The sequence below is a fragment of the Schistocerca americana genome, chromosome 7 (assembly GCF_021461395.2).
Source record: "Schistocerca americana isolate TAMUIC-IGC-003095 chromosome 7, iqSchAmer2.1, whole genome shotgun sequence".
Lineage (NCBI taxonomy): Eukaryota > Metazoa > Arthropoda > Insecta > Orthoptera > Acrididae > Schistocerca > Schistocerca americana.
The window spans coordinates 425,870,437-425,895,435 of record NC_060125.1 but is presented as its reverse complement, the minus strand read 5'-3'; the positions used below and the strand labels follow the sequence as shown (position 1 = coordinate 425,895,435).

Genomic DNA, 24,999 nt, shown 5'->3' with positions numbered 1-24,999 from the left:
CTTAACTGTTTGCCTTGACTAATATCGAGGAGTAAATATACTGACAATGTAAGCGGAAGACTCCATAGCTCCCTGACGAGATCCTACGGGACATTCATGCATTAATAGATTTAGATTTGCAGCAAATCATTGTGAAAGAACTTCATGGTCAGTAGCCTAGTAGTTCAGTTGCCTGTGCACATTCGAGTGTGATGGACAAAGGAAATAAAGCAATCGATCAATGTTTGACTGCCTCAGACGTTTGTGTATTGGTATATTCAAAGATTTCACTTGTACAATGTTTAAGAGATTGAATGGTTAAAGTCTATCAGTTTTATTGTGCGGCTGGTCCCGGCGGAGGATCGAGTCCTCCCTCGGGCATAGGTGTGTGTTTGTCCTTAGGATAATTTAGGTTAAGTGGTGTGTAAGCTTAGGGACTGATGATCTTAGCAGTTAAGTTCCATCACTTTTCACACATATTTTTTATCAATTTTAATGACAACACAGGAAAACGGCGAAATGTCGAAAACAGCTAGCGTTGTTAATAGTTTTTTTATCAATTTTAATGACAACACAGGAAAACGGCGAAATGTCGAAAACAGCTAGCGTTGTTAATAGTCTAGGCAAACACAGCATTCTGTGAATGGTATGCATCAAACGACACAGCACTGTCACCCACCGACCATACAGTACGTAACAACCGACGCGGGTTAACTGCCGAAACGAAATCTCCGCTAGGCGAGAGATTACATGCCAGTTGAAGTGATAGTGTGTGTGATTGATTTAGTCGGGCATACGAGTTACAGATTTTGTTGTCCTTCGTGATTTGGTATATCGCCTGTGTGCTATGTGAGAATGATGTATGTTATCGCAGTAAGGAAGAGGACCCTGCATAGTGCTGACACGTATAATGTTGCGGACGCCTCGCGCAGTAATCCAGATTCGGTTTTCAGGCACTGCTCAGCTTCGACCAGTACCGTAGCTCTTCTTTTTAGCAGTGGGAAGTAAAATGGCCTCAAGTCTAGGGCACGGAATTTGAACACAAGCCCCCTTAATTCTTTCTTTCTCTTCGAGTGATACGAGTGATTAAAGGATGTCAAATGAAACATCTTTCAGCCGTCAAGTTTCCAACCTTATTTTATTTGGCAAGCGTTTAGCTACGCCACCTTCAGGCCCCTCACCGTCGTTTTGGAAGAATCTACCACGGTTGTGATCAAAACAGGGGGCAGCAATACTGGTATTAGTAGATTTTTGCTGTAGTGATGGTTGAAGTGAAAGGAAACTTTTAGATCTAGATAAAGTAGTAATCCTCCTTCACTGTGTTTCTTGGTAAACTGTCCTCTCCCGTATAGCATTCACTTTATCAACAAAATCACAGCATTCCACATTAGTACTGTTGTACAGTAGAAATATGTCGTATCTGCACCATATTACAACTCCACTAGCATAGGTTAGAAGCAGAGCACAAATATCATTTCAAACTTAGTCATAAATACACTGAAGAGCCAAAGAAACTGGTACACCTGCCTAATATCGTGTAGGGCGCCCCGAGCACGCAGAAGTGCAGCTATACGACGTGGCATGGACTCGACTAATGTCTGAAGTAGTGTTGGAGGGAACTGACGCCATGAATCCTGCAGGGCTGTCCGTAAATCCGTAAGAGTACGAGGGGTGGAGATCTCTTCTGAACAACACATTGCAAGGCATCCCAGATATGCTCAATAATACTCATGTCTGGGGAGTTTTCTGGCTATCGAAAGTGTTTAGACTCAGTAGAGTGCTCGTGGAACCACTCTAAAGCAATTCTGGGCGTTTGGGGTGTCATATTGTCCTGCTGGAATTGCCCAAGTCCGTAGGAATGCACAATGGACATGGATGGATGCAGGTGGTCTGACAGGATGCTTACGTGCTTGTCAGCTGTCACACTCGTATCTAGACGTATCAGCGGTCCCATATCAGTCCAACTGCACTCGGTCCACACAATTACTGAGCCACCACCAGCTTGAAGAGTCCCCTGCTGAAATGCAGGTTCCACGGATTTATGAGGTTGTCTCCGTATACGTACACGTCCATCCGCCCGATACAATCTGAAACGAGACTCGTCCGACAAGGCAACATGTGTCCAGTCATCAACAGTCCAACGTCGGTGTTGCTGGGCCCAGGAGAGGCGCAAAGTTTGGTCTCGTGCAGTCATCAGGGATACACGAGTGGGCCTTAGGCTCCGAAAGCCCATATCGATTATGTTCAGTTGAATGCGTAGCACACTGACACTTGTTGATGGCCAAGCACTGACATCTGCAGAAATTTTCGGAAGGGTTGTACTTCTGTCACGTTGAACGATTCTCTTCAGTCTTACAGGATCTTTTTCCGGCCGTAGCGATGACGGAGATTTCATGTTTTAGCGGATTCCTGATATTCACGGTACATTCGTGAAAAGGTCGTACGGGAAAATCCCCACTTCATCGCTACCTCGGAGATGCTGTGTCTCATCGCTCGTGCGCCGTATATAACACCACGTTCAAACTCCCTTAAATCTTGATAACCTGCCATTATAGCAGCAGTAACCGATCTAACAACTGTGCCAGACACTTGTTGTCTAGTACAGGTGTTGCCTTCGGCAGCGCCGTATTCTGCCTGTTTACATATGTCTGTATTTGAATACGCATGCCTGTACCAGTTTCTTTGGCGCTTCAGAGTATATTAGCAATGCAATACGACAACGGGCACCCCATGGCCAGGCCGTGCTTCTGAATGTATTTACGGTCCCCAAACCTCGGATAACTGGAGCTGAGCAGCGTACTGAGGAGCTTGAGGACGTCGTCAGTCTGACCTGCGGTGCATCTTCAGTAGCGGTGTAGAGTCGAAATTCACAGCCTGTGTAAAAAGTTTCGGGACTGCTTTTATTGCTGGCGTATAGGTGACGTCAGCGCAGTAACTACGGTGGCAGCCTGAATTAACAAATGTGAACAACAGATGTACAGTACGCAGGGCCACTCAGTTGTGAGAGGGCACTGCTTATTAGTGGACATGCGACCGTAGTGTGTCCATGTTGTTGTGTCACAAATCTCAGTGGAGTAACAACTGTAAATAAGCGTTGAAAATAGTTAGAAAAAAAAATAAAAGTGTGTGCAAAGTTTGTCACGCACACCTTGACTCCCGAATTAAAACAACGATGCGTGGACGCCTGCCCCGACTTGCTCGAAACGCAAAACGTGAGCAGTTCTTTCCTAGACAGGAGTCATTACGGCGGGATACTTAGTGTTACCAGTACGAACATACGTCAAAGTACAGAAATTCACCTGAAGCGTTAACGTTTTGTCGACATAATCGACATTTAAGCCAATGTGATGCGAGGATTGAGCAACATCCCAAACAAGGACTTTTCTGACAGTTTCACACGATTCTTTCTGTGCAATGTATTCAGGTGGGTGGGAGAGAGGGAAGGGGTGAGACGTTATGTAGAACACCTGAAGCGTTAAAATCGCCGTCTTAATTTTTCTCTATTTCTTATAAATCCAGTATCGAAACTTTTTGTACTGACGGAGTACGTTTCATCCAGTACGATTACTGTCTGTGCGTAAACCCAATCATTCCAATAAAAGAGAGTAACATTTGCATGAAACTTCGTTTTCATTATCTTCCACGACACCCGCTAGAATGGCCACATCAAATGGCCGCCGTCGGAGTGATGTCGATTCTGTTTAAAACACAAATCTCATAAAAGTCGTGCTTACTACTACTGATGTCGTGAAACAAGATTTCACCCTGTTCCGTAGAAATGTATCTGATTTGTAACACATTTGGTTCACCTCTCCAGAAGATCTGGCATTGCAAAATTTCGGGAAAAGTGTTTTAAACCGCCCGAGACAGTGTTCATAGCGGAATGCAGTCTCTCTCACATAGTATTATGACTTCTCTATCATTTCTTCCTGCAAATGTGTTTGTTTTCGCGACGTAGGGACTTGTATCTGGTAGCGTAGTATGTATCAGAAAGGCGAAATTCCCTTAGACTTCAAGAAGAACATAATAATCCCAATTCCAAAGAAAGCAGGTGCTGACACGTGTGAAAATTGATGAACTATCAGCTTGATAAGTCACGGTTGCAAAATACTAACACGAATCCTTTACAGAAGAATGGAGAAACTGGTAGAGGCCGACCTCGGGGAGGATCAGTTTGGATTCCGTAGAAATGTTGGAACGCTTGAGGCAATATTGAGGTAATAGGTTAAGGAAAGACAAACCTACATTTATAGCATTTGTAGACTTAGAGAAAGTTTTCGACAGTGTTGACTGGAATACTCTCTTTCAAATTCTGAGGGTGGCAGGGGTAAAATACAGGGAGCGAAAGGCTATTTACAATTTGTACAGAAACCAGATGTCAGTTATAAAGAGTCGAAGGACTTTGAATGGAAACAGTTGTTGAGCAAGGAATCAGACAGGGTTGTAGCGTATCCCCGAGTTATTCAATCTGTATGCTGAGCAAGCAGTAAAGGAAACAAAAGAAAAAATTGGAGTAGGAATTAAAGCCCAGGGAGAAGAAATAAAAACTTGCCGATGAAATTGTAATTCTGTCAGAAACAGCAGAGGACCTGGAAGAGCAGTTGAACGGAGTGGACAGTATCTTGAAAGGAGCATATAAGATGAACATCAACAAAAACAAAGCAAGGATAATGGAATGTAGTCAAATTAAATCAGGTGATACTGAGGGAATTAGGTTAGGAAATGAGACTCTTAAAGTAGTAAGTAAGTTTTACTAGTTGGGAAGAAAAATAGCTGATCATGGTCGAAATAGGGAGGATATAAAATATAGACTAGCAATGGGAAGAAAAAGTGTTTCTGAAGAAGAGAAATTTGTTAACATGGAGTGTAGATTTAAGTGTCAGGAAGTCCTTTTCGAATATATTTGTATGGATTATAGCCATGTATGGTAGCGCAACATTGACAGTTTAGACAAGAACAGAATAAAAGTTTTTGAACTGTAGTATTGCAGAAAAATGCTGTAGATCAGACGGGTAGATCACGTAACTAATGAGAAAGTACTGAAAAGAATTGGGGAGAAGAGAAATTTGTGGTAAAACCTGACTAGAAGAAGGGATCAGTTGATAGGACACATTCTGATGCTCAAGGGATCACCAATTTAGTACTGGAGGAAAGTGTGGAGGATAAAAATCGTAGAGGAAGACCTAGAGATGAATGCAGTAATCAGATTCAGACGGAGGTATGTTGCAGTAGTTACTCGGAGATAAAGAGGCTTGCACAGGATATAATAGCATGGAGAGCTGCATCAAACGAGTCTTTGGACTGAAGACCACAACAACATCATCAACAACAGGGTAATTAATATATTTCGATTTTTAATGACGGCAATGTCTCGAATGTATTATTCGGAGCTCGTGGTGGCAGAATTCAGTCCGCTTAAAGCCTGTCACCAACAATAACCTTGTTGATATCGTGACTCTTTAGTGTTGATTTGAATAATATAATGGGAGGAAGGCTCACGGTTGTGAGTTTTTACGTTGATTCACAAACTAAGGTGCAGAGACGAGTAAACTGAAATAATCCGTGATGAAAGGATATTAAACCGCTACCATTGTGAATTAATTTATGACCATATTTTTTGTTTTGGAAGGCCAGCTTCCGCCATCAGGTTTGGTAACGTGAAAAACTTGTCAACGTTAGCGCGGCTGCATGAGGCCATTTCGCGTTGTCACTGGTTTTGTGAGGTACTATTTAATGGGCACATTCTGGTATGCCTAAAATATGGCCGCATCGTAGACAGTTTGTATGTTTTCCTTTTGCGTTCCGTTCCAAAACTTGTGAGTTACCTTGGTTGTGCATGGATGGGAACAGATTAATTTCAGTCTTCGCTGGCTCACCTGAAGATGTCTGGCACGTGCCATTATGAAATATCGTGAATGGTGGGAAACAACGACCGTCTGCGCTCCCGAAACGTCATCGACCGTTCAGATCACCGGGAAAATTTCACCACTCACATTACCACACCTGATGAGGTAATCTACTGGAACATGTAGTGTGGTGAATATACAGCTATTAATTTACAATGACAGAGGCTGAATGTTCCTTTTACCACTGCTTACTCTCAGCTTTCACGTCTTTTCAAAATGGATAAGATTACGCTCCTCGCTTAGCTGCGATATCATAAATAAATGACACACCCTGTAGAGGTATTTATCTGCTGATACATTTTATCATTTGTAATGAATATATTTTGCGTTATCTAAATTGAAGAGCGAGATAATCACATACAAAACACCATGTTCTTATCCAAGGTAACTGTTACGTAAGTTGCCGCTTGTGTACCATGATTAGCTTTTCAAGGGTGCCAGACATGTCCGTCAGATAATCTCATGGTCGCTCTGTTTGCGAAAGCTGTTTTCGACCTTAAAACAAAAACATTTTTTATTGAGACGTTATCTACGAAATACAACATATTAATAACTAACTCTTCTTTGGCTCTAATTTTATGGCCATTTTAAACCTAAAACTAATCTTAATCTTCAGAGTTTAAGTTTATTTCGTGTAGATTTCAAACACTGTCGGCATTACTGTCAGTGATTTGAGAAAATGTAAAAACAAGTGCATTAATTCTAGAACATAATATGTTTCGTAACCGAATATCAACGTACTTCAGCTAAAGAGTTTGGTGAATCAGTGAAACGAATTAAGAAAAATTTGGTTTCCGATAGTGACATGTCGTGATTCTGTTTTCCTACTGAGATAAGCATCAAATCAGAGAAGTTAATTGCAGGAAGCCCTGCAGATTGGGATTGTCTTTCGAGGAAAACATTGAATCGTCTTTCCACCTAATATCTCTTCTTTGCCGCAACTAAGTGCTTGTACTACACTGAAAACTCGGAGAAACAATTTTCACATTTGTCCTCCGTTTTCTGATTCATTTTACTGGTCACTCCTTGAATGAGACGACAATAATGACACGTAAAGTTATTTAGTCGTCGACTATGCACTGTTTAATGCAGAATGAAATGCTTTTGTCGCTCGTCAAAAGTATTCTATTGAGAATTTCACACTATTCTCCTAGAGAAACGTAAGTATTATGATATCAGAGATAGTTTTCATCTTATCTAATTAAAAGAATATAGTATGAAACAAACTGCTGTTAGTTCTTAAAAACTAGAAAGAAGAAAAAACCTTAGGAATTCTGACAACTATTTTAGGAGACATACAGTCATCAATGTCTTTTGACGTTATCACCGTTTCTTCCTTTCCTCATAAAAAACGGTGGGCAAAACTGGAACGTAATACTAGGCCCAAAAACAGCTTCTATCAAAGAGGATACACATGTAGTCAACAACCTGCTAGAGTATATTAAATGTGTTTTGAATGGTATAGTCGTGTTTTAGACAGAATTAAAGATATTGCTGTGGGCAGTTCCGTGAACTACAGGTATAATGAGTATTTTCACAGAAACTGTTAGAAGCAATGTTGTATGTTATTTCGTCACTAATATAGTCGTTGCAACATGCTTATATTTCATAATGTTAACTCATATATTGTGTTGCACATATATAAAATTTACTTTCTTGACTTAATTGTATGTCCCAGAGATTTCTCTACGCGGGATCCATGGAACACGACGTACGCTATGTAAACTATAATGGTTGGACATAGACATGAAAACACCGCAAGAAATACATGCTTGTAGATAAATGCAGATGTTAGCCAAGCCTGCGGACTGCGTTAAACCATTAACGGCACCTGTGCAGTGTCCTCAACACGATGCATATGCCAGTCGTGATCAGAACACTGTTTTGTGTAGTTGTGAGTGTGTTATGTCGAAATCAAGTGAATTCGAACGTGGGCGTGCTCGTATGCTGGGTGCTGCTGCAACCGAGGTAGCCGAAGTGTTTGGTGTTTCAAGGGGCACTGTATGGAAGATTTATAACACATAACAGAGAAAGCAGAAGAACATCATAGCCGCGCGGGATTAGCCGAGCGGTCTCAGGTGTTGCAGTCACGGACTGTGCGGCTGGTCCCGGCGGAGGTTCGAGTCCTCCCTCGGGCATGGGTGTGTGTGTTTGTCCTTAGTATAACTTAGGTTGAGTAGTGTGTAAGCTTAGGGACTGATGACCTTAGCAGTTAAGTCCCATAAGATTTCACACACACACACACACACACACACACACACACACACACACACAAAAATAAAAAAAATAAATGGTTGAAAAGAGGTCATCAGTTCCGTATAACTTAGAACTACTTAAACCTAACTAACCTAAGGACATCACACACATCCATGCCCCAGGCAGGATTCGAACCTGCGACCGTAGCGGTCGCGCGGTTCCGGACTGAAGCGCCTAGAGCCGCTCGGCCACCACGGCCGACCGAAAACGAAGTGGACTATGGGGCAATGGAAGAATGTCATTTGCTCGGGTGAATCTCGTCTCACACTGATTCCACCTTTTGGCGGAGTTTACGTCCTAAGAGTGAAACACGGCGGGTTCGGTGATGATTTAGGAAACCATACCGCGGTATTCTAAATGATCTCATTGTCACTCTGCAAGACCACTTTACTGCTAAGGATAATGTGGCCATTTTGACTGGTCAGGCCCACCTCATGGTACAACGTTCGTTTCCAAATGGTGACGCCCCTGTTCACACAGCTCGCATCGTCCAGGACTGGTTTTGTGAGAGCGAGGACGAACTGTCGCATCTCTAATGCCACAACACTCGCCAGATATTAAATGTGTTTTGAGCCTTTGTGGACTACTTTGGAGAGAAGGATGCGTAATCGCTATCCACCACCACCATCGTTACCTTAACTTGTCACTATTTTGGAGGAAGAATGGTATAAAATTCCCTTGAAAACCATACAGGACTTGAATTTATGCAATCAGACACGGCTGGAAACTGGTTTGAATGTCAAGGGATTTTCTGCAAAGTATTGGGCATGGTAATGAGTTGAGTTTTTGGTGTTTCATATTTTTGTCCACACCTTGTACTTCAATATCTTTCATGCTCTCTTACCAGTAGGACAACTATTTGTAACAGATGGTCACGGAGATGAAGAACAGTATGTTGCACGCTATTTGCTATCCTGGTTCCCAGATTAATCAGATCTTACTTGTCACTGAGCACCCACTTAGAATATGACTACTTGCTTGTAATTATGGAAATTAGATTACTTATGTCTAGATATTTGGTGTTACTTATTCGTTGTCATATATCGGAACTAATGGAACACATACTGAAACAAACTGTAGTTTTCCTGCGGCTAGTTCAAAAATGGTTCAAATGGCTCTAAGCACTATGGGACTTAACATCTGACGTCATCAGTCCCCTAGACTTACGGGCTACTTAAACCTAACTAACGTAAGGACATAACACACATCGATGCGCGAGGCAAGATTCGAACCTGCGACCTAATAGCAGCGCGGAACCGGACTGAGGCGCCTAGAACCGCTCGGCCACAACGGCCGGCTCCTGCGGCAAGTGGAGCAACGCATATTTAAGTGCGTGCTCATAACATATTCGTCGATTGAGTGATAAGAGATACAACAATTAATTACTTAAAAAAACTTTTTTATACTATACCTTATCATGTGCGTCAGGATCCTTGTCACTGCTTTCTATACGATTGCGTTTCGTATTTTCTATTATGTATGTCTTCTCCTTCTCTGAGACCCTGGGATGAGATTCTGGGTCGTCATATACAAAGTAAACCCAGGGGAGAATTAAAAATGTCGTTATACCACCATATATGTAGAAGACGGAACTCCATCCCAAATTCTTCACCATTGTTCCTGACGAAGCCATAGAAAGCACGGTACCTAAGTAGTTTGCTGCAACAGAATAGGAAATGATTAGTTTACATCTTCCATTTACGAATCACGATGGAAATGATAGTAAACTGAGATAGGATATATTACTGAGACAGTTAAACAATGCTGATAAAAATCTTAATGTTCGATTAGCAGTGAGTTATCTCTATACGTCCATGAAATATTTCTGATAATGTTTATAACATTTTATATTTTTTCTGACTGTGTGTACTTTGCACGGATTACGTCGCTAACTAAAACATGTGTACGGGATTATAGCCACATGTAGTTCACTTCTTTATGCACTGATATTACTCAGAGAGTAGCACTTTTTCACTCACCACTGATGATGAAATCTTATATGTTGTCGTGCTGGAGAATGTTGTCTAGAATTGACCACTCGTTCAACAGCTTAGAAGATCAAACGTCCTTCTAAGCTAAAACTTGATTTCAGACTGGTATGGCAGACAAATTTAATTAGTTATAAAATCTGAGATTTCGTACAATGCAGGGAAGAACTCAATATATCAAGTGTAGACTAGGAGGTGCAAGTGTTTATAGCGGGCGTTAAGGCTAAAGTTTCTTATAAGACTGAAGGCCGAAATCATTGACATTCATATAGCGTAGGATTTAGGAGTATATACTGTGTACCAACTTATCGAAATGCCTCGAAGAAAACGATCTATTCATACGTGAGCAGCGCGGATTCAGAAATTACCGTTCATGTGAAATATAACAGTCCCTTTATTCACACGAAGTAACGAGTGATACCGCTAGGGGATCTCACGTGATTTCATATTTCTAGATTCCCAGAAGACTTTTGACACCGATGGTCACATCTAATCAGTTTCCCTGCCTATGAAGTACAGTCTTAACTGCTCCACTGGATTCGTGATTTTCTGTAGGAAAGTTCACAGATCCTAGTAACCGACGAAGGATCATATAGTAAAACCAATGGTATATTTGAGATTTTAGAAGGTACCGTTATAGGCTCTCAGGTGTTTTTAAACGAATTAATAGACGGTCTGAGCAGCCCTCTTGGATTGCATAGGGTGCTGTCATTTGCTGCCTAACAAATTTATCGGAAGATCCAAATGAATTACAAAATAATGTAAACAAGATGTGGTGCGAGAAGTGGCAGTTTCTTCAGTACTTTAAAAAGTGTAAGGTCATCCACATGGGTACAAAAAAATTACGGTTATATCCGGTTACACGAAAAATTTCACAAATTTAAAGGTTGCCAGTTCAGTTAAATACCTAGGAACTACCACTGCCAATAACTTAAACTGGAGCCATTACACAGAAAACGTTGAAAGGACAGCGAACCAAAGACTACGTTTTATTGGCAGAACACTTAGATAAAGCAACGTATCTGCCAAAGAGACTGCCTAACCCGGCTTGATCTGCCTCTTCGGAGTATTACAGTGCCTATGGGATCCTCACCAGATAGGATTGACTTAGAACATCCGGCGGGATACTTCCGCAATATTACAATCTTCAACTTTCTCCTCCGAATTCGAAACGATGACTCTCACTTACTTAGGAAGAAATGTCCAATGTAATAAAATAAGAAAAATCAGACCTCGGGCAGATATATTTAGGTACTCATTTTTCCCACGTGCTATTCAAGATCCTTTGAAAGTGGTTTTGTGAGCCCTCTACCTGACACTTAAGAGTGAACTGGAGAATAATCATTTTGATGCAGATGTAGACGTTGTACTAAATTATACTGAGCCTTAATTAAACAATCCATTATTTTGATCGTACCCCAAAGGCTGACGATACAGTCAGGTTAGTACATCAAATAAAGCTATCTATGCACTTTCAGCATTGCAGCGCGTCAGCAATCGTAAGTATCGGAATGATTATGAAAAATCCGCCTCGATTGCACAAACTACCTGGTGTTTACCTAGGTTTCAGCGTGGGTAACGACGTCTTCTTCAGAACAAATATAAAAACAGCTTGCCTAAATAGGCATAGTCAAGGGCTAAAATCAACACCTACAGCGACAAGGCCCCATAAAATTTTTTACAAATACACGGTACATGTGTACCAAGTCAAAATTATTACTTATCTCAACCCTGTGTGTGCTGCCTCGCCCCAGCCAACGTACGATGGTCACAGGCTCTCCAGGCTGAGTTCGGTGGAGAGCCTGTGACCATCGTACGTTGGCTGGGGCGAAGCAGCACACACAGGGTTGAGATAAGTAATATTTTTGACTTGGTACACATGTACCGTGTATTTGTAAAAAATTTTATGGGGCCTTGTCGCTGTAGGTGTTGATTTTAGCCTTTCACTATGCCTATTTAGGCAAGCTGTTTTATATTTGTTCTGAAGAAGACGTGGTTACCCACGCTGAAACCTAGGTAAACACGAGGTAGTTTGTGCAATCGAGGCGGATTTTGCATAATTATTTCTATCTATGCACGCTGTGCAGTCATTTGGGGTTTTTGTAGGTCCATAAAAATGCTCCTCCTCGTCAGTTCGGAATTGGGTAGTATACTCTGACTAAAACAACTTACAAGATCAGTCTTAAGGCAAGAAGTTTATCTGTGCTGTTTATTGTCGTAACCGATGGATCGTTTTTGCTGGTTATGCACTGCCACAACAAGTGGAGTCGAAACTGTGATCGGAGTACATTCCTGTTTCAGTCCAATTCGTATTCGAAAACACTGTGCGGAGTTAACACTCTTCAAGTATAATCTAGCAGCTGTATGAAAATAGTTTACTGTATTCCGCACATCTTCGACAGATTAGTGATCAGAGACTTTCTAAGGAGTTTTAGTCAGAGTGTTCTACACAATGCCGAAGTTTTGAGGAAGCGCATTTTATGGGCATTGTAGAGCCCGCGTCCACAACAGGCCTCCGTTAGATGGTAAAAATGCGGTCTTATTAGGCGAGGAAACGTCGCTACTCGCCCCTGCAAGTTGGTCACTTGATATCGCCCCTATGTCGCACAGATGTTCATGTGTTGCATGCACTGGCCGGTTAGTTCCCATGTCTTCTTCATTGTACAGCTTCCTGTGGATTTTCTGGGCTGTTTCTCTCAAAGGACTTCCTCACGTTCATCTCTACACACTTTTCTCTTTTTCTAGCATTTTGTTTTACATTTCTCTGATTTTTCTCTGCTATGCACACTGTGAGCATTGCGGTCTCATTTAAGTATATGGCCGAAAGGGTCATCCTACAGGAATTGTGAAACGAACCCTATCGTCCATGACCGCGTGCCACAAAGGGCGCCAATTCACCACGAGATGGGGACGTCCACAGGCGTCTATTGTCTATTGAGGCCTAAGCGCTGCAGTGTGCGAGTGAGACAGACGAGAACCTACGTCATAGGGAAACCCAGTAGAAGACTTTTGTGGCCAAAGAGACGTAGCAGTGTTAAAATGGCGGACCTAAGGTCGGCCATAAAGGGAAACATTTATGAAAACTATTTAATTCTGTAGTACTGCAGGGAACAAGCCACAGTATTTTAATCTGCCATCCTCCATAAATATTCATGGTGAGCCCAATAAAACTTGAATATTGATCATATCCATAATAGTTTAGGATTTACTGTTAAAGTGAAATTAACAAGTTTTGTAACAAAGACCTGAATGCTAAAATCTGAACGCTTTGGTCAATCCTAACGATCGACATTTAAAATAGAAGGGCATCATCAGAATGACAAATGTTGTAAATATCAACTCCGTAACTTTATTTGTTTAAACGATATAGTAAATTTAAATTATCTATATTTTCATTTAAGCATCAGATCATCATTTCCTCCACACAAAACACATTGAACGATGACAGCATGACACCTTATTGAAGCATTAGGTAATAGAACATGTGTTGTAAATTTTAGTGCATAATAGTTACTTTTATTCTTTATTTATCAGAAAGCACGTTGGTGCAAGGCTACTGGCCGTGACATTCAACGCTAAGAAGGAAATAGTATTGGTTTTATGTAAAAGAATTTAACGTTTGTTATGCAATAGATATTAATTTTACTTTATTTAGAACGTGACAGTGGTCAAGCTTTGATTATTTAAATATGTTAAAATGTAAAGTAATGTAGAATAAATTGTAGCCAATCAGATGGACGGCTTCGAGGTCAGTGCTGGTGGAGACGTGAAAGCGGACGGTCGGTCTTTAGGCAGCTAGGAAGAGAAACGACTTAGAAACTTTCGTGTTGTATGGTATCACGGGACTTTGTCGGGTTAGCAGGCGTGCGCCTGGTGTGAACCCTAACTTTTCGTGAAGGTAACGAGGTGGAATATTAGACTTCTATTTCGCGATGAGATTGTGAACGAACTGTGTCAACTGGATATGCGCTCGTGTGTAATAGTAATTCTAAATAGTCCACTTTCGCTATTAGTTTGCTTTCTGAATAAACATTATTCTAACCAAATCGCAACTGTGTGGCCTACATCATTTATGGATCGTTAATTTAATTCCCGATATTACTATTACTGTTATTATATGTTATATTAACTTTGTATTTCGCAAACTTGCCGTCAGCCAGACAATTAAACCAAAGGATCACAAGTGTCTAATTTAGGGCGTGTAATGCGAACTTTCGGATGTTAGCTCACAACACTAAGCCCATTACTATTATAAGCTATTACGGAACACTCATCGCCATTGATTTTTAAGAATCTTACCATTAATACCATATATGTTTGGAATAAAGATTGTCATCATTCCTGCCAAAGGAACGTTCAACGACAGTTTCTTTTCGGTATTGAAATATGCTTGCCATGTACTTTCGTGAAACTTCACAGTAGAATAAATAGAATGAATGATGGCAAATGATGGATAAAATGTCTGAAAGAAATCTATTCTCTAGGCAAAAATCCCTATAGGATCTATAAGTACCAGTCTCCAGTTATTGGCCGTAAGATGTCTCCCAAGAAGTTAAAAAATTTAAATAAACTATTAGCATTCTCATCTACTATTAAAAGGAAGCTCCAACAAATATCAGAAACATTTCTACGAGAGGAGCAATGCCGATGTCGTAAAGGCAGGCCCCATGCACATGCATCGTTTGTTTTAAAATATCTGATAGAAAAGAGAAGAGATTTCAAGAAAGCGATACTTCTGTTAGAAGAGAAGACAGTTCAAGAAACCATAATTTCTTCTGTTCCTAGGCTATGAGGAGGTCTATGATAAGATACGCATGTTGAAATTATGGGACATACTCACTGATTACAATGTATCCCTAAGGTTATTGAATGCTATTAAACGACTTTACGTTAACACTAAAATTAGTATAAACTAACCGTTATTGACTGAAAACCAAGGACTAAAACAAGGGTGGGGTCTTTCACTAATCTTGTATATGAACAAAAAGTTTTAGAAGAATGTAAGTCTATAAACCCAAAACGGATGGACCTGGGAAGGAACAAATTTATTAACAATTTTTTTTTGCAGAGGATCCAATTCCCCTAGCAGGCAGTAAAAGCGCTTTACAAGAAAGTGTTTAAATCGAATAACGTTTTAGTAATACTTATAAAATGGTTACATCTATAAGAAGAGCAAAAATAATGGTAAACAGTAAAACAGTAGAACAGGTAAACTCGTTCAAATATATCGAGACAGATGTATCAATCTGCAGAACTATTTCAGATGTGGTTCAAAATATGCAGAAACATAACGCTATAAATGGTTATGTAAGCAAGTATCTTGGTAGAATACGAGGAAAGAGATAACACTAAACCCACACAACGTGGTGGCTTAGCGTGCTCTTACAAACGAAAGTGAAAACTAGATGTTAGGACGAAGAATTGAGGCTTCTGAGATGAAGTTTCTGAGGTAACTTCTTGAACTAATGTTAAAAGAGCGCGGAGTGAAGATATGAGGCAAAAACTTCACGTCTAGACGTAAAAACAGAAGATATTAGATTAAAAAAAAAAAAAAACGGTATGGCTACATCAAAAGGCTGTTACCTGAGCGCCTGCATTGAACGAAACTGCAAAATGGTACATAGGGAGGCAATGAAGAGAAGACAACAGTTTCGTTACATTTCCTTAGTTTCGAAACTGGCCAACATACACTCCTTGAAATGGAGGTAGAAGAAGTAGTATTCTCATGCCTGTTGATGTATTTCTTTGTTTAAACGGTTATTAGAACATACTTGAAATACGAAGCAGACACGCTGTAGCCTGTATGGATCACTACAATCGTATTCTGGGTGCGCCCTTACTGGGCGTGGTACGCCGTTAGCTCCCTCTAACTAGTGGAGTGGCTAGTTAGCCAGGTTGAGGACTACATTTTTTACACACAAAGTAAAGTCAGAGTGGTACTCGTTTTACGCGAGAAAATAAAATACTAAATTAAACATCAAACCCTGTGGTACTAAACTCGATCTTCATCAAACTCGTTACTTGGTTACACCTGGACATGGTCTACGTCGAATTTAGAATTTTCATTGTTTGAACATATTTATTATGAAAATTAATGTTCATTTAAATGTACGAAAATATAAAAAATTGTTTACAATGATTGAATTACAGCCCTAAAGCGTAGGCAGCGAATGTAAGAAGAAATGGACAAGTAAGCTCCGGTGTCCGGGTTTTATATTTAGCGTTCGTTTCATTTGGTTACTCCTTTGTGAGAACAGCTGCTTTCTGTAGCTACGCCAATTACGCATTACGAAGCGCAGGAAATTTCTTACTGTGCGGAGTGGTGCAACGGCTAATGTAACGGATTCGTATTCGAGACGAGCTAGTTCTAATTTCCAACTGGCGTTTCTTCTTTGGCCATCATCTGTCCACAGATGAATGAAGGCAACTTTTATATTCTTCATTTTCGATTCTATATTGTCAATTACCACTGTCTTACAGCAGTCATTTTGATTTCATGCAGCCACCCTTCAGGGGACTCCGGCCCCCAACGTCAAAATTGAACCATCATTTTAATTTACCAGCTGCACTATGTGGCCATTCCATTTTTCTTTCAGCCTGGTAATTTTCTCGAGAATGTCTGTTACCCGTTTTGATCTTCTGTTGATTTCATTTCTGATTTTGTCCCTGCGGCTACAACACAGCATCCACCTCAGCATTGGTATTTGCGTACACTGTAATTTATGAGACTCAAATTGTTTGAACCAAAGATTCTGTACGGTAAGTTTTTACTTATAGGGCGCAGGTACAGCAGATGTTCATTTCCAGCTGGTACGTCTTCTTTGGTCAGGATGAACAAAAACAGTCAGGAACCTTCTCGATTCAAATCTATTCTTCAACGAATATCTGCCTTTTGGTTGGCTTTCGCTAGCTGAGTTTATGGCTGTGATAGATATTTTCTGAGACGAATTCAGTAGCTTAATAATAAATTTTGACAAGGTGGATGTCAGGGCTCACAGTTCTAACCACTTAAAACCAAACACAATGCTTTTGAAATAGTTTCCGAATAATCAACCAACGCCATAAACACAGGTCGGGCCATTCAGGCTTGTTGAAAACTTTGTTTAAGAACGACCTCGAATAACTAGTCTGATAGCTCAAAAGTGAAAGGTATGAGGCGTTCAGTAGGTAATATCACACTTTTTTTTTGTCGACCAATTTCGGTTGAAAAATACAGGATTTGTTGTGGGTCATCGTGGGATATTCCCGCTTCAGCCCATATAGTTTCATAAAGTTCCGATATGGGGCAGCGCTATACATAGCCTTGAAACTGGCATCTGTAAGGGAGGTGCGTTCCGGCGGAAAACCAGAGTATTGCAGATCTTCATAGGTGCTGCTAGAATGGCTACGGAGATCCAACAGTGAACAAAAGCACGGTGAGTTGTTGGGCTAGGCGTCTGTCATCGTTGCAACAAGGTCGTGCAAATCTGTCCGATCTCTCGCGTATCGGTCGGCAGCACGCAGCTGTACAGTGTTGGAATTCGCGGACACTGTCATTCGAGGTTATCGACTGATCATTAGCAAACATCTCGCTGCTAAACTGGACGTCTCGGTTGGTAGTACTGACACACTCGCCCGACGGTTGGGGTACCCAAAGCTGTGTGTCAGTTTGGTTCCTTGCCGCTTAACAGACGATAAAGAGCAACGAATGACCACCTGTGCGGAATTTCTTGCACCCTACGCTGATCGTGACAGTTTGTTGTAGAACGTCGTCACAGGTGGTGAAACATGGGTTCACCACTTCCAACACGAAACAAACGGCAATCTATGGAGAGACGCTACACAACCTTTCCTCCGAAGAAATAGTTCAAAGCCGCACCATCAGCCGATAAAGTCGTGGCGACGGTCTTCTGGGACTCCGAAGAGTTAAGGCCGGTTCCCACTAGGGCTGCCGCGCGTCAAAACCGCGCGTCAGCGGCGTGGTTGCCATGGAAACGGCGTCAGCGGCACGGCGCAGCGGGCTCTGCGTCGCGGTTTGACCATGTCGAACCGCTTCCGCTGCCGCGTGACGCGCCCCAGGTGCGCGCCGCCAATCACAGAACGCGCTGAGCGTGACGTCAGGTACGCAACCCCAGGCCACAAGAACTTTCGCAGAACCGCTGGCGCGGACGCGGCGGCAGCTATGAAATACTTATCATCCGATTCCAAGGAAACTATTCGGTAGAAAAATTTGATTCTTGGGCATGTTACAGCCTGATATCTTCTCTCGATAAAGGGCCGAATTTCTTTTCGATATTCGTCGTGGTTACTTGCTGTATCGCATTTACGTAAACCTTTACACGAAATTTTAATGAGTGTGCAGAGGTAAAAACGCATTGCGTGGACTTAGCGTACAGTTCATTTTAGGTAATACATTATTGCGTATGAAATTTAGTCAACATATCGAAATTGTTTTTAAAGCTGAGAGCAGAACGATAGCTATCACCGTTCTCGAGATATTGAATGATATGTCGGCGGATGGGCTGTGCGGTGACCGTGCGCGGGTCGCTCGCGACGCGACCGATACTTCGTCCTGCTCGTCGTAAACCATGTGGTTGTATCAACTGCAAATTTCGTAAACGGTTTAGAAATTCAAAAGTGTTTTTTTGCAAACGATAACTTGTAAAAAGTCATGTATTTCGTCACATGATAAATATCCAAAATCTTTTTATCTACCGAGATATGAAAGAAACTACAGTTTTTCGGAAGGGATTGATGGATTTTTTTAAACGGCATTTAATAGCATGTGGAATTAGAAGTTAAACCGAGACTAATTTACTGGTATGCCATAAGATGTAATTTGCTAAGTATCTACAGCTATTGATTATTTCCTTTGGAAGTAACAAACGTTTTTTTCATTATCCAGTGTACTTTATTGGTTCAAGACGCATTTCGCCTTTTACTTTAAGGCATCTTCGGTGGATTCTAGAATGATTCAGTTTTGTTTTGATATGTGATACTTGCGGATTATAAAACAGTTCACATCTTTTTTACGTGAATAACTGATTACTTACAGTGAATCGAGTTATTCGCAGACATCTGCGTTTCCCCTCACCTGGTCACATGCTGTAGGTTGAACTAAAACTTAGATTATGGAACATAAGCACATTTTCATGTTCTTTTTTTTTTCTTCTGTCACTAGCTGTAGACATTTTACAGAAAACACTGATTTGAAGTCGTAACTACAGTGTGTTCACCTCATGTCCCTTCCTGTTTGGTTTGTTTATGTACATGTTGCCAACCTAAAGAATTATATGCTGAAAACTAATGTTTGTTTATTTCTGTTCTCCTTATATCTGTATGTGTGTGTGGCTAGCCAGTGATAGATATAGAAAGTTGAAAGTGAATGCAGTACTTGTCAGACAGTGGTTGAAAGATTTAGTGTTCAGCTGATTTCAGTTTTGGTTTAAATGTTTTGTGGAGGAGTGCATGGAAGAGTAAATTCACTGCTTACATTAATAGATAAAATAGTAGAATAGCATTTCAACAGATGATTATTATCAGAATACTATTACCCAACCCCGTTGTCCTCACTCTTTGATGCCTCATAATATGTCCTGTCAACTTACCCCTCTTGTAGTCAAAGTTGTGCCATAATTTCCTCTTCCTCCTCTATTTAATTCCGTATCTCTTCTTTATTTACACGATCCTCATATCTAATCTTCAGCATTCTTATTGATCACCACGTTTTGAAAGCGTCCACTGTCTTCTTGACAGAACTGTTCATCGCCCACGTTTCACTTACATACAAGGCTGCACTCCACACAAATACCTTTGTAAAATAGTACCCAGTCATTAGAATTTATATTCGATGTGAACAAATTTTCTTTTTCAGAATGCTTTTGTTGTTATTCACAGTCTTCATTTTATATCCTCTCTACTTCTGCCTTCTCAATTACTGCTTCCCTTTCAAGTCATTGAAGTCTTAGAAATGCAGTTTGGTTTCTGTACAAGTTGTAGATAATCTTGTGGCCCTGTGTTTTATCGATGACATCTCCAGAGTTTCAAAGAATGTTTTAATTAAGATTGTCAAAACCTTTCTCTAAACATGCAAATGCTATAAACACAGTTTCGCAGTTCTTCAGTGTGTCTACTTAGCTAAGTTGTAGGATCAGTATTGCCTTGCGTGTTCAGACATCTCACAGGAATCTTAACATTGTGCTTATGTTAGTTTGTACAACCCCTCCCCCTCTCCTCTCTACATATTCCTTCCACTTTCTAGCCTTCTCTCATTTGCTTAGTTCTGGCTTTGCCAAATGAGTTCTTGACAGTTGTTTCTCCTTTGAGCAAAGTTTTCTTTGTTCTTTCTCATTTTTCATTCCCCTATGTTTTCCAAGAGCAAAATGGCATTGCAATTTTGGACTTTCTGTTAACGTCATATTTAGACACTTCTATTTCCGATGGCCTACTTTATTTGCTACTTTTTTATATTTTCCCTTGTGTCAAATTTAATATATCACGTTTTATCTAACGATTTCTACTGTACCTTTTCCCCGTTCACGTACTCTGCTGCATTCACCACTTCTTCTCTCAAAGATATCCATTCGTATTCTAGCGGATTCCTTCCTCTGTTTCAGTCAGTCGTTGCATTACGGTAACTTTAAAATTATCGAAAAACTGTGGGTCTTGACTTATTCAAGTTCCATTTCCTTAATTTGCTATCGTTTACAGTCTCTTTAGTTGTAAACCGCAGCTCCTAACCAATAAATTATTGTAGGTTTGCGTCTGCACCAGGAACTGTCTTAGAATTTAAAATCTGGTTTCGAAAACTTTGTTCCAAAAATATATTATTCTTTCATGATTCTTGAGCAAGGTGCTGGCGATGATTACATTATGCTCTGCGCGAAATTCTATCAGGTGGCTTCCACTTTCATCCCTTCCCCCAAGCCTTTGTGTTCTTACTGTTTTCCTGTACATGCTACCGTAACACATTTTAAATTTTTGTCTCGCTTAACCATCTGAATAATCTCTTTTGTCGTTCATTGTTTCAATGTGTTAGGATATAGTGAACAATGAACGGTAGTCATGAAATCTGTTTATGGTGAAATGAGGAAACATGAATAATGAAATATGTGAAAGAGTACAATGTTCAGAAAATGAAAAATTGGTATGTCTTCACCAACTTCGTCTTTCCTTCATGTAGGTGTAAGATATAGTTATTCAAACAGACCGGTCGTTTCGGTGGGTCCCAGCCCGTACCTCAGTGGCTGTCCGTCATTGGCTACCGCTAGCGTCTGCCGCTTCCAGGTGGGAACGCCAATTCCGCGAGCCGCCGCGTCAACGCGGAAAACGCTTGCCGCTGCCGTTGCCGCACGCCGCGCTGCCGCGCTCTAGTGGGAACCGGCCTTTATTCTGTGTGACGTCCCATTTCATGGTGCGAAGATCAACTCTGAAGTGTATTTTGATACCCTCAGGAAACTGAAGAAACTATTTCAGCGTGTTCGTCGCCATAAAAATGCAAACGAGCTTATCCTTCTCCATGACAATGCAAGCCCTCACACAAATCTGCGCACCCGAGAGGAGCTCACAAAATTTCCGTGGATTATTCTTCCTCATCCTCACTGAAGCCCGGAATTCGCATCTCCCGACTTCCATCTGGTTGGCCTAATGAAGGATGCACTCCACGGGAAGCAGTGCGTGGACGATGGGAAGATGATGAAGCAAGACGATGCCTCCAACATCGGCTAATAGAGTGGTACCACGCGGGCATATAGGCCCTCCTAATAAACTGGCGTAAGACCGTCGTACTGTACACAGACTATGTTGAAAAAAATTGATTTTGTAATCAAAAGAGTGGGGAATAATATGGTGTACTGGAATCCTGAATAAAACAAACATACTTTCAAAAAAAAAGTGTTGCATTACTTATTGAACGTCCCTTGTACATTATAGATCTCCTAGTTACTAACAGATCAGATTTTTAGAGAGTGTACCAGTGAGAGAGGGATCAGCGACCATAATGCTATTACAGATACAATGGTCACCAAAGGCAGAAATATTTTCAAGACAGCGAGGAGTACTTTTGTTTGGTCGAACTGTTTGAAAGTCAATACCATTTCCTTTAAAGAATGACTAGAAAACATTTAGTTCAGATTTGGCAAACGCAGAACAATTGTAGTTAAAGTTGGAAGACTTTATGAACCACGGTCTGGCTAAATACTCTCCAAGGCGAATAATAAGAGATAGCAAAGACCCACACTCGTCTAACTCAAGATCACTAACGATACTAAATAAAAGAAGCAGCATATGCATCTGTAAACTTTGAGGATGTTGATATATATATATATATATATATATATATATATATATATATATATATATTTCAAATGGTTCAAATGGCTCTGAGCACTATGGGACTTAACTTCTGAAGTCATCAGTCCCCTAGAACTTAGAACTACTTAAACCTAACTAACCTAAGGACATCACACACACCCATGCCCGAGGCAGGATTCGAACCTGCGACCGTAGCGGTCGCGCGGTTCCAGACTGTAGCGCCTAGAGCCGCTCGTCCACTTCGGCCGGCGAAGCCCTATTTTAGTGCTGGCCGCTCTAGTGAGTAGGTTGGGTGTTGGCTATGCTACTGAGTGGTCTTAAATAGCTCGCTGTGAACAGAGATAAAGCTACAGAGAATGATGAACTTTGGAATATGATTTGGTAAAGATTAATTTCAGAAGTGAAGATTACCAGGTACAGTTGTTGCTGCACTACTCGATTGCGGGTAATTATGCGTTTGAATAACGCAAGCTTTTAGTAGGATTTTTTATTTATTTGTCTGGGTTATTTAGATCATTGTTCAGACGAGAGTAAGTAAAGTTATCAATTCTCATGGCTCGCACTCAGAAGTTAGAGGTTTTTACCACTCCTTCACCATTTTCATTAATTATTCACTTGGCCGGATAATATTTGTTATTTTTTGTGACGATGATTATAATAATTATACAATGATTTTCAGCTTTTGCAGTACAGTCTTTCAAAGGTTTGTTTCAATTTAATTATTTTGCAATTTCATATTGCATCACCGTATTCTCATGGAAGAAGTTAATGTTTTCTGATTAGGTGCGTCACCGCTCTGAACTTTGCGCAGCACAGTAAGAACGAAACAGGAGACCTTTTTAAAATAGTTGCATGTCCTTGCATCTCCTTGCATTGCACTGCGCAAGTCCTTTCTTCCTTATTTAGCCTGGTTGGTGCTGTGCTGCATATTTTACGTTGATTACTTCGACCAGTACCAACTTCCCGTTACGACAGGTAAGCTATAAAAATTTGTTTTACAGTCACTTTAGTTGCATATTTACAGTTACCTTTGCTTTTCAAAATTATTATCAGATTCAGTTTCGGCAAGGATCAGTTCAGTTTTCATTTCATATACAGGCAGTTTTAGTTCACAGTGCAGTGTTACCTTTCCATATGCAGCATTCAGTGTTTGAGATTTGTTTAGTCAGAATGCTTACGTAAACTTAATAGACTTTTTACAGAAATGTTTTGGTGTATCATTCTTTCAAAATTGTTTTGGTAATTTTATGTGGCATTTTTATTCTGTTAGCTTTGTGTGTTGAACTTGTAAGTCTGTGACGACACGCATCTAGCACTGCTCACTCCTGCACAACACGTAGTTTCATAGGACAGTCTGCTTAGTTTACATTTTTGGTTTTCTAATTAATTTTTTGCGTTAATTAAAATACAGTTATGCAATTTCAGTTTTGGCGCCTAAGAGTTTCCGTAACTACACCACTTCCACTGTTTCGCATTTCACACAGATACACTAGTTATAAAGAATGACAGTCCATGTTTAGTTCACAACAAATAACATATTTCTTTTCTTAATTAAAGATGCAATAAACTACCAGGCTCGATAACAATACTAAACACGAACAACACGAGCGCACTCTGGCGGTCGTTTTATACATCACAGAAAGTTGTAAGTGAAAACATTTGAAGTGTGATGCTGTCGAAATAAGTTAAAAGTTACATATAAAGATAAAGGACGATTCTAAAACACACTTTAGTGAGACATCTACTATAGCTTGCAGAAAAAGCTAACATGATTTTGTAAGGAGCAATAGAGAGTAAAAAAAGTAGTGGCAGGAAAAGACTAGGATATGCAAAGGGTATAAAGACTATTGGATGTGGTAGTTCTATAGAGATGAAAACATTGGTGCAATGTAAGAAAATGTGGAAGACAGCGTCGAAAAAGTCTAAAGACTAATGGGGTTAAAAAAAATAGAGTCATATCGGCTTAAATTTTTCCACTTGTCATCTTCGACTGGAACGCTAAGGTGGGAAATGATGCACCATGCACAGTCCACGACTCATCGCAACTGTCTTAAGCAGGACAACTGTACAGTTGGATTTAGATTTGAAATGAATCACCAACCAAATTATTATCGCTTTGGAGCTCGTGACGCTAATGTTAAACCCTACGTGGTGCTTCTGCGCACGTTGAGATCCGACCTTTGTACAAAACGAACATCTGCCGTGTTGTGTTACGGACCTGTACGCGACGATTCAAGCCAGCTGCTGTGTATTATCGCAGGATGTCTGCAGACATGTGTCCAAGTGCATCGCGTGACGCACCTGCTGAGCTGTTTGCGAAACGGAAGAACAACATTACCTGCAGAGAACATCAGGTCATCAATGGATATAATTGGTATCCAACTCAGCTGCATTCTAAATATGGATGCTTTCTCTTGGCTAGAGGTAGATCCCCTCCTCTCCATATGTCCCCCTCTCTCACATCCCTCCCGTCGCCGCCTCCATTCACTTTGTAAGAGGACGCACAACAGAGAATGAAGTTATATACAGACTTTACAAGTCAGTTATCTCCACTCTTGATTATAATAAACTACACAAAC

General features: G+C 40.7%; 1 protein-coding gene across 1 annotated transcript in view; it reads right to left on the bottom strand.

Annotated features, from left to right (window-relative positions):
• Positions 1 to 24,999, bottom strand: part of LOC124622497 (sialin-like) — a 117,559-nt gene that overhangs the window by 33,360 nt on the left and 59,200 nt on the right. Inside the window, exon 5 of the mRNA XM_047148214.1 lies at positions 9,553 to 9,800. Within this exon, the coding sequence (XP_047004170.1) occupies positions 9,553 to 9,800 (248 nt within the window). The remainder of the gene's footprint in view (positions 1 to 9,552; positions 9,801 to 24,999) is intronic.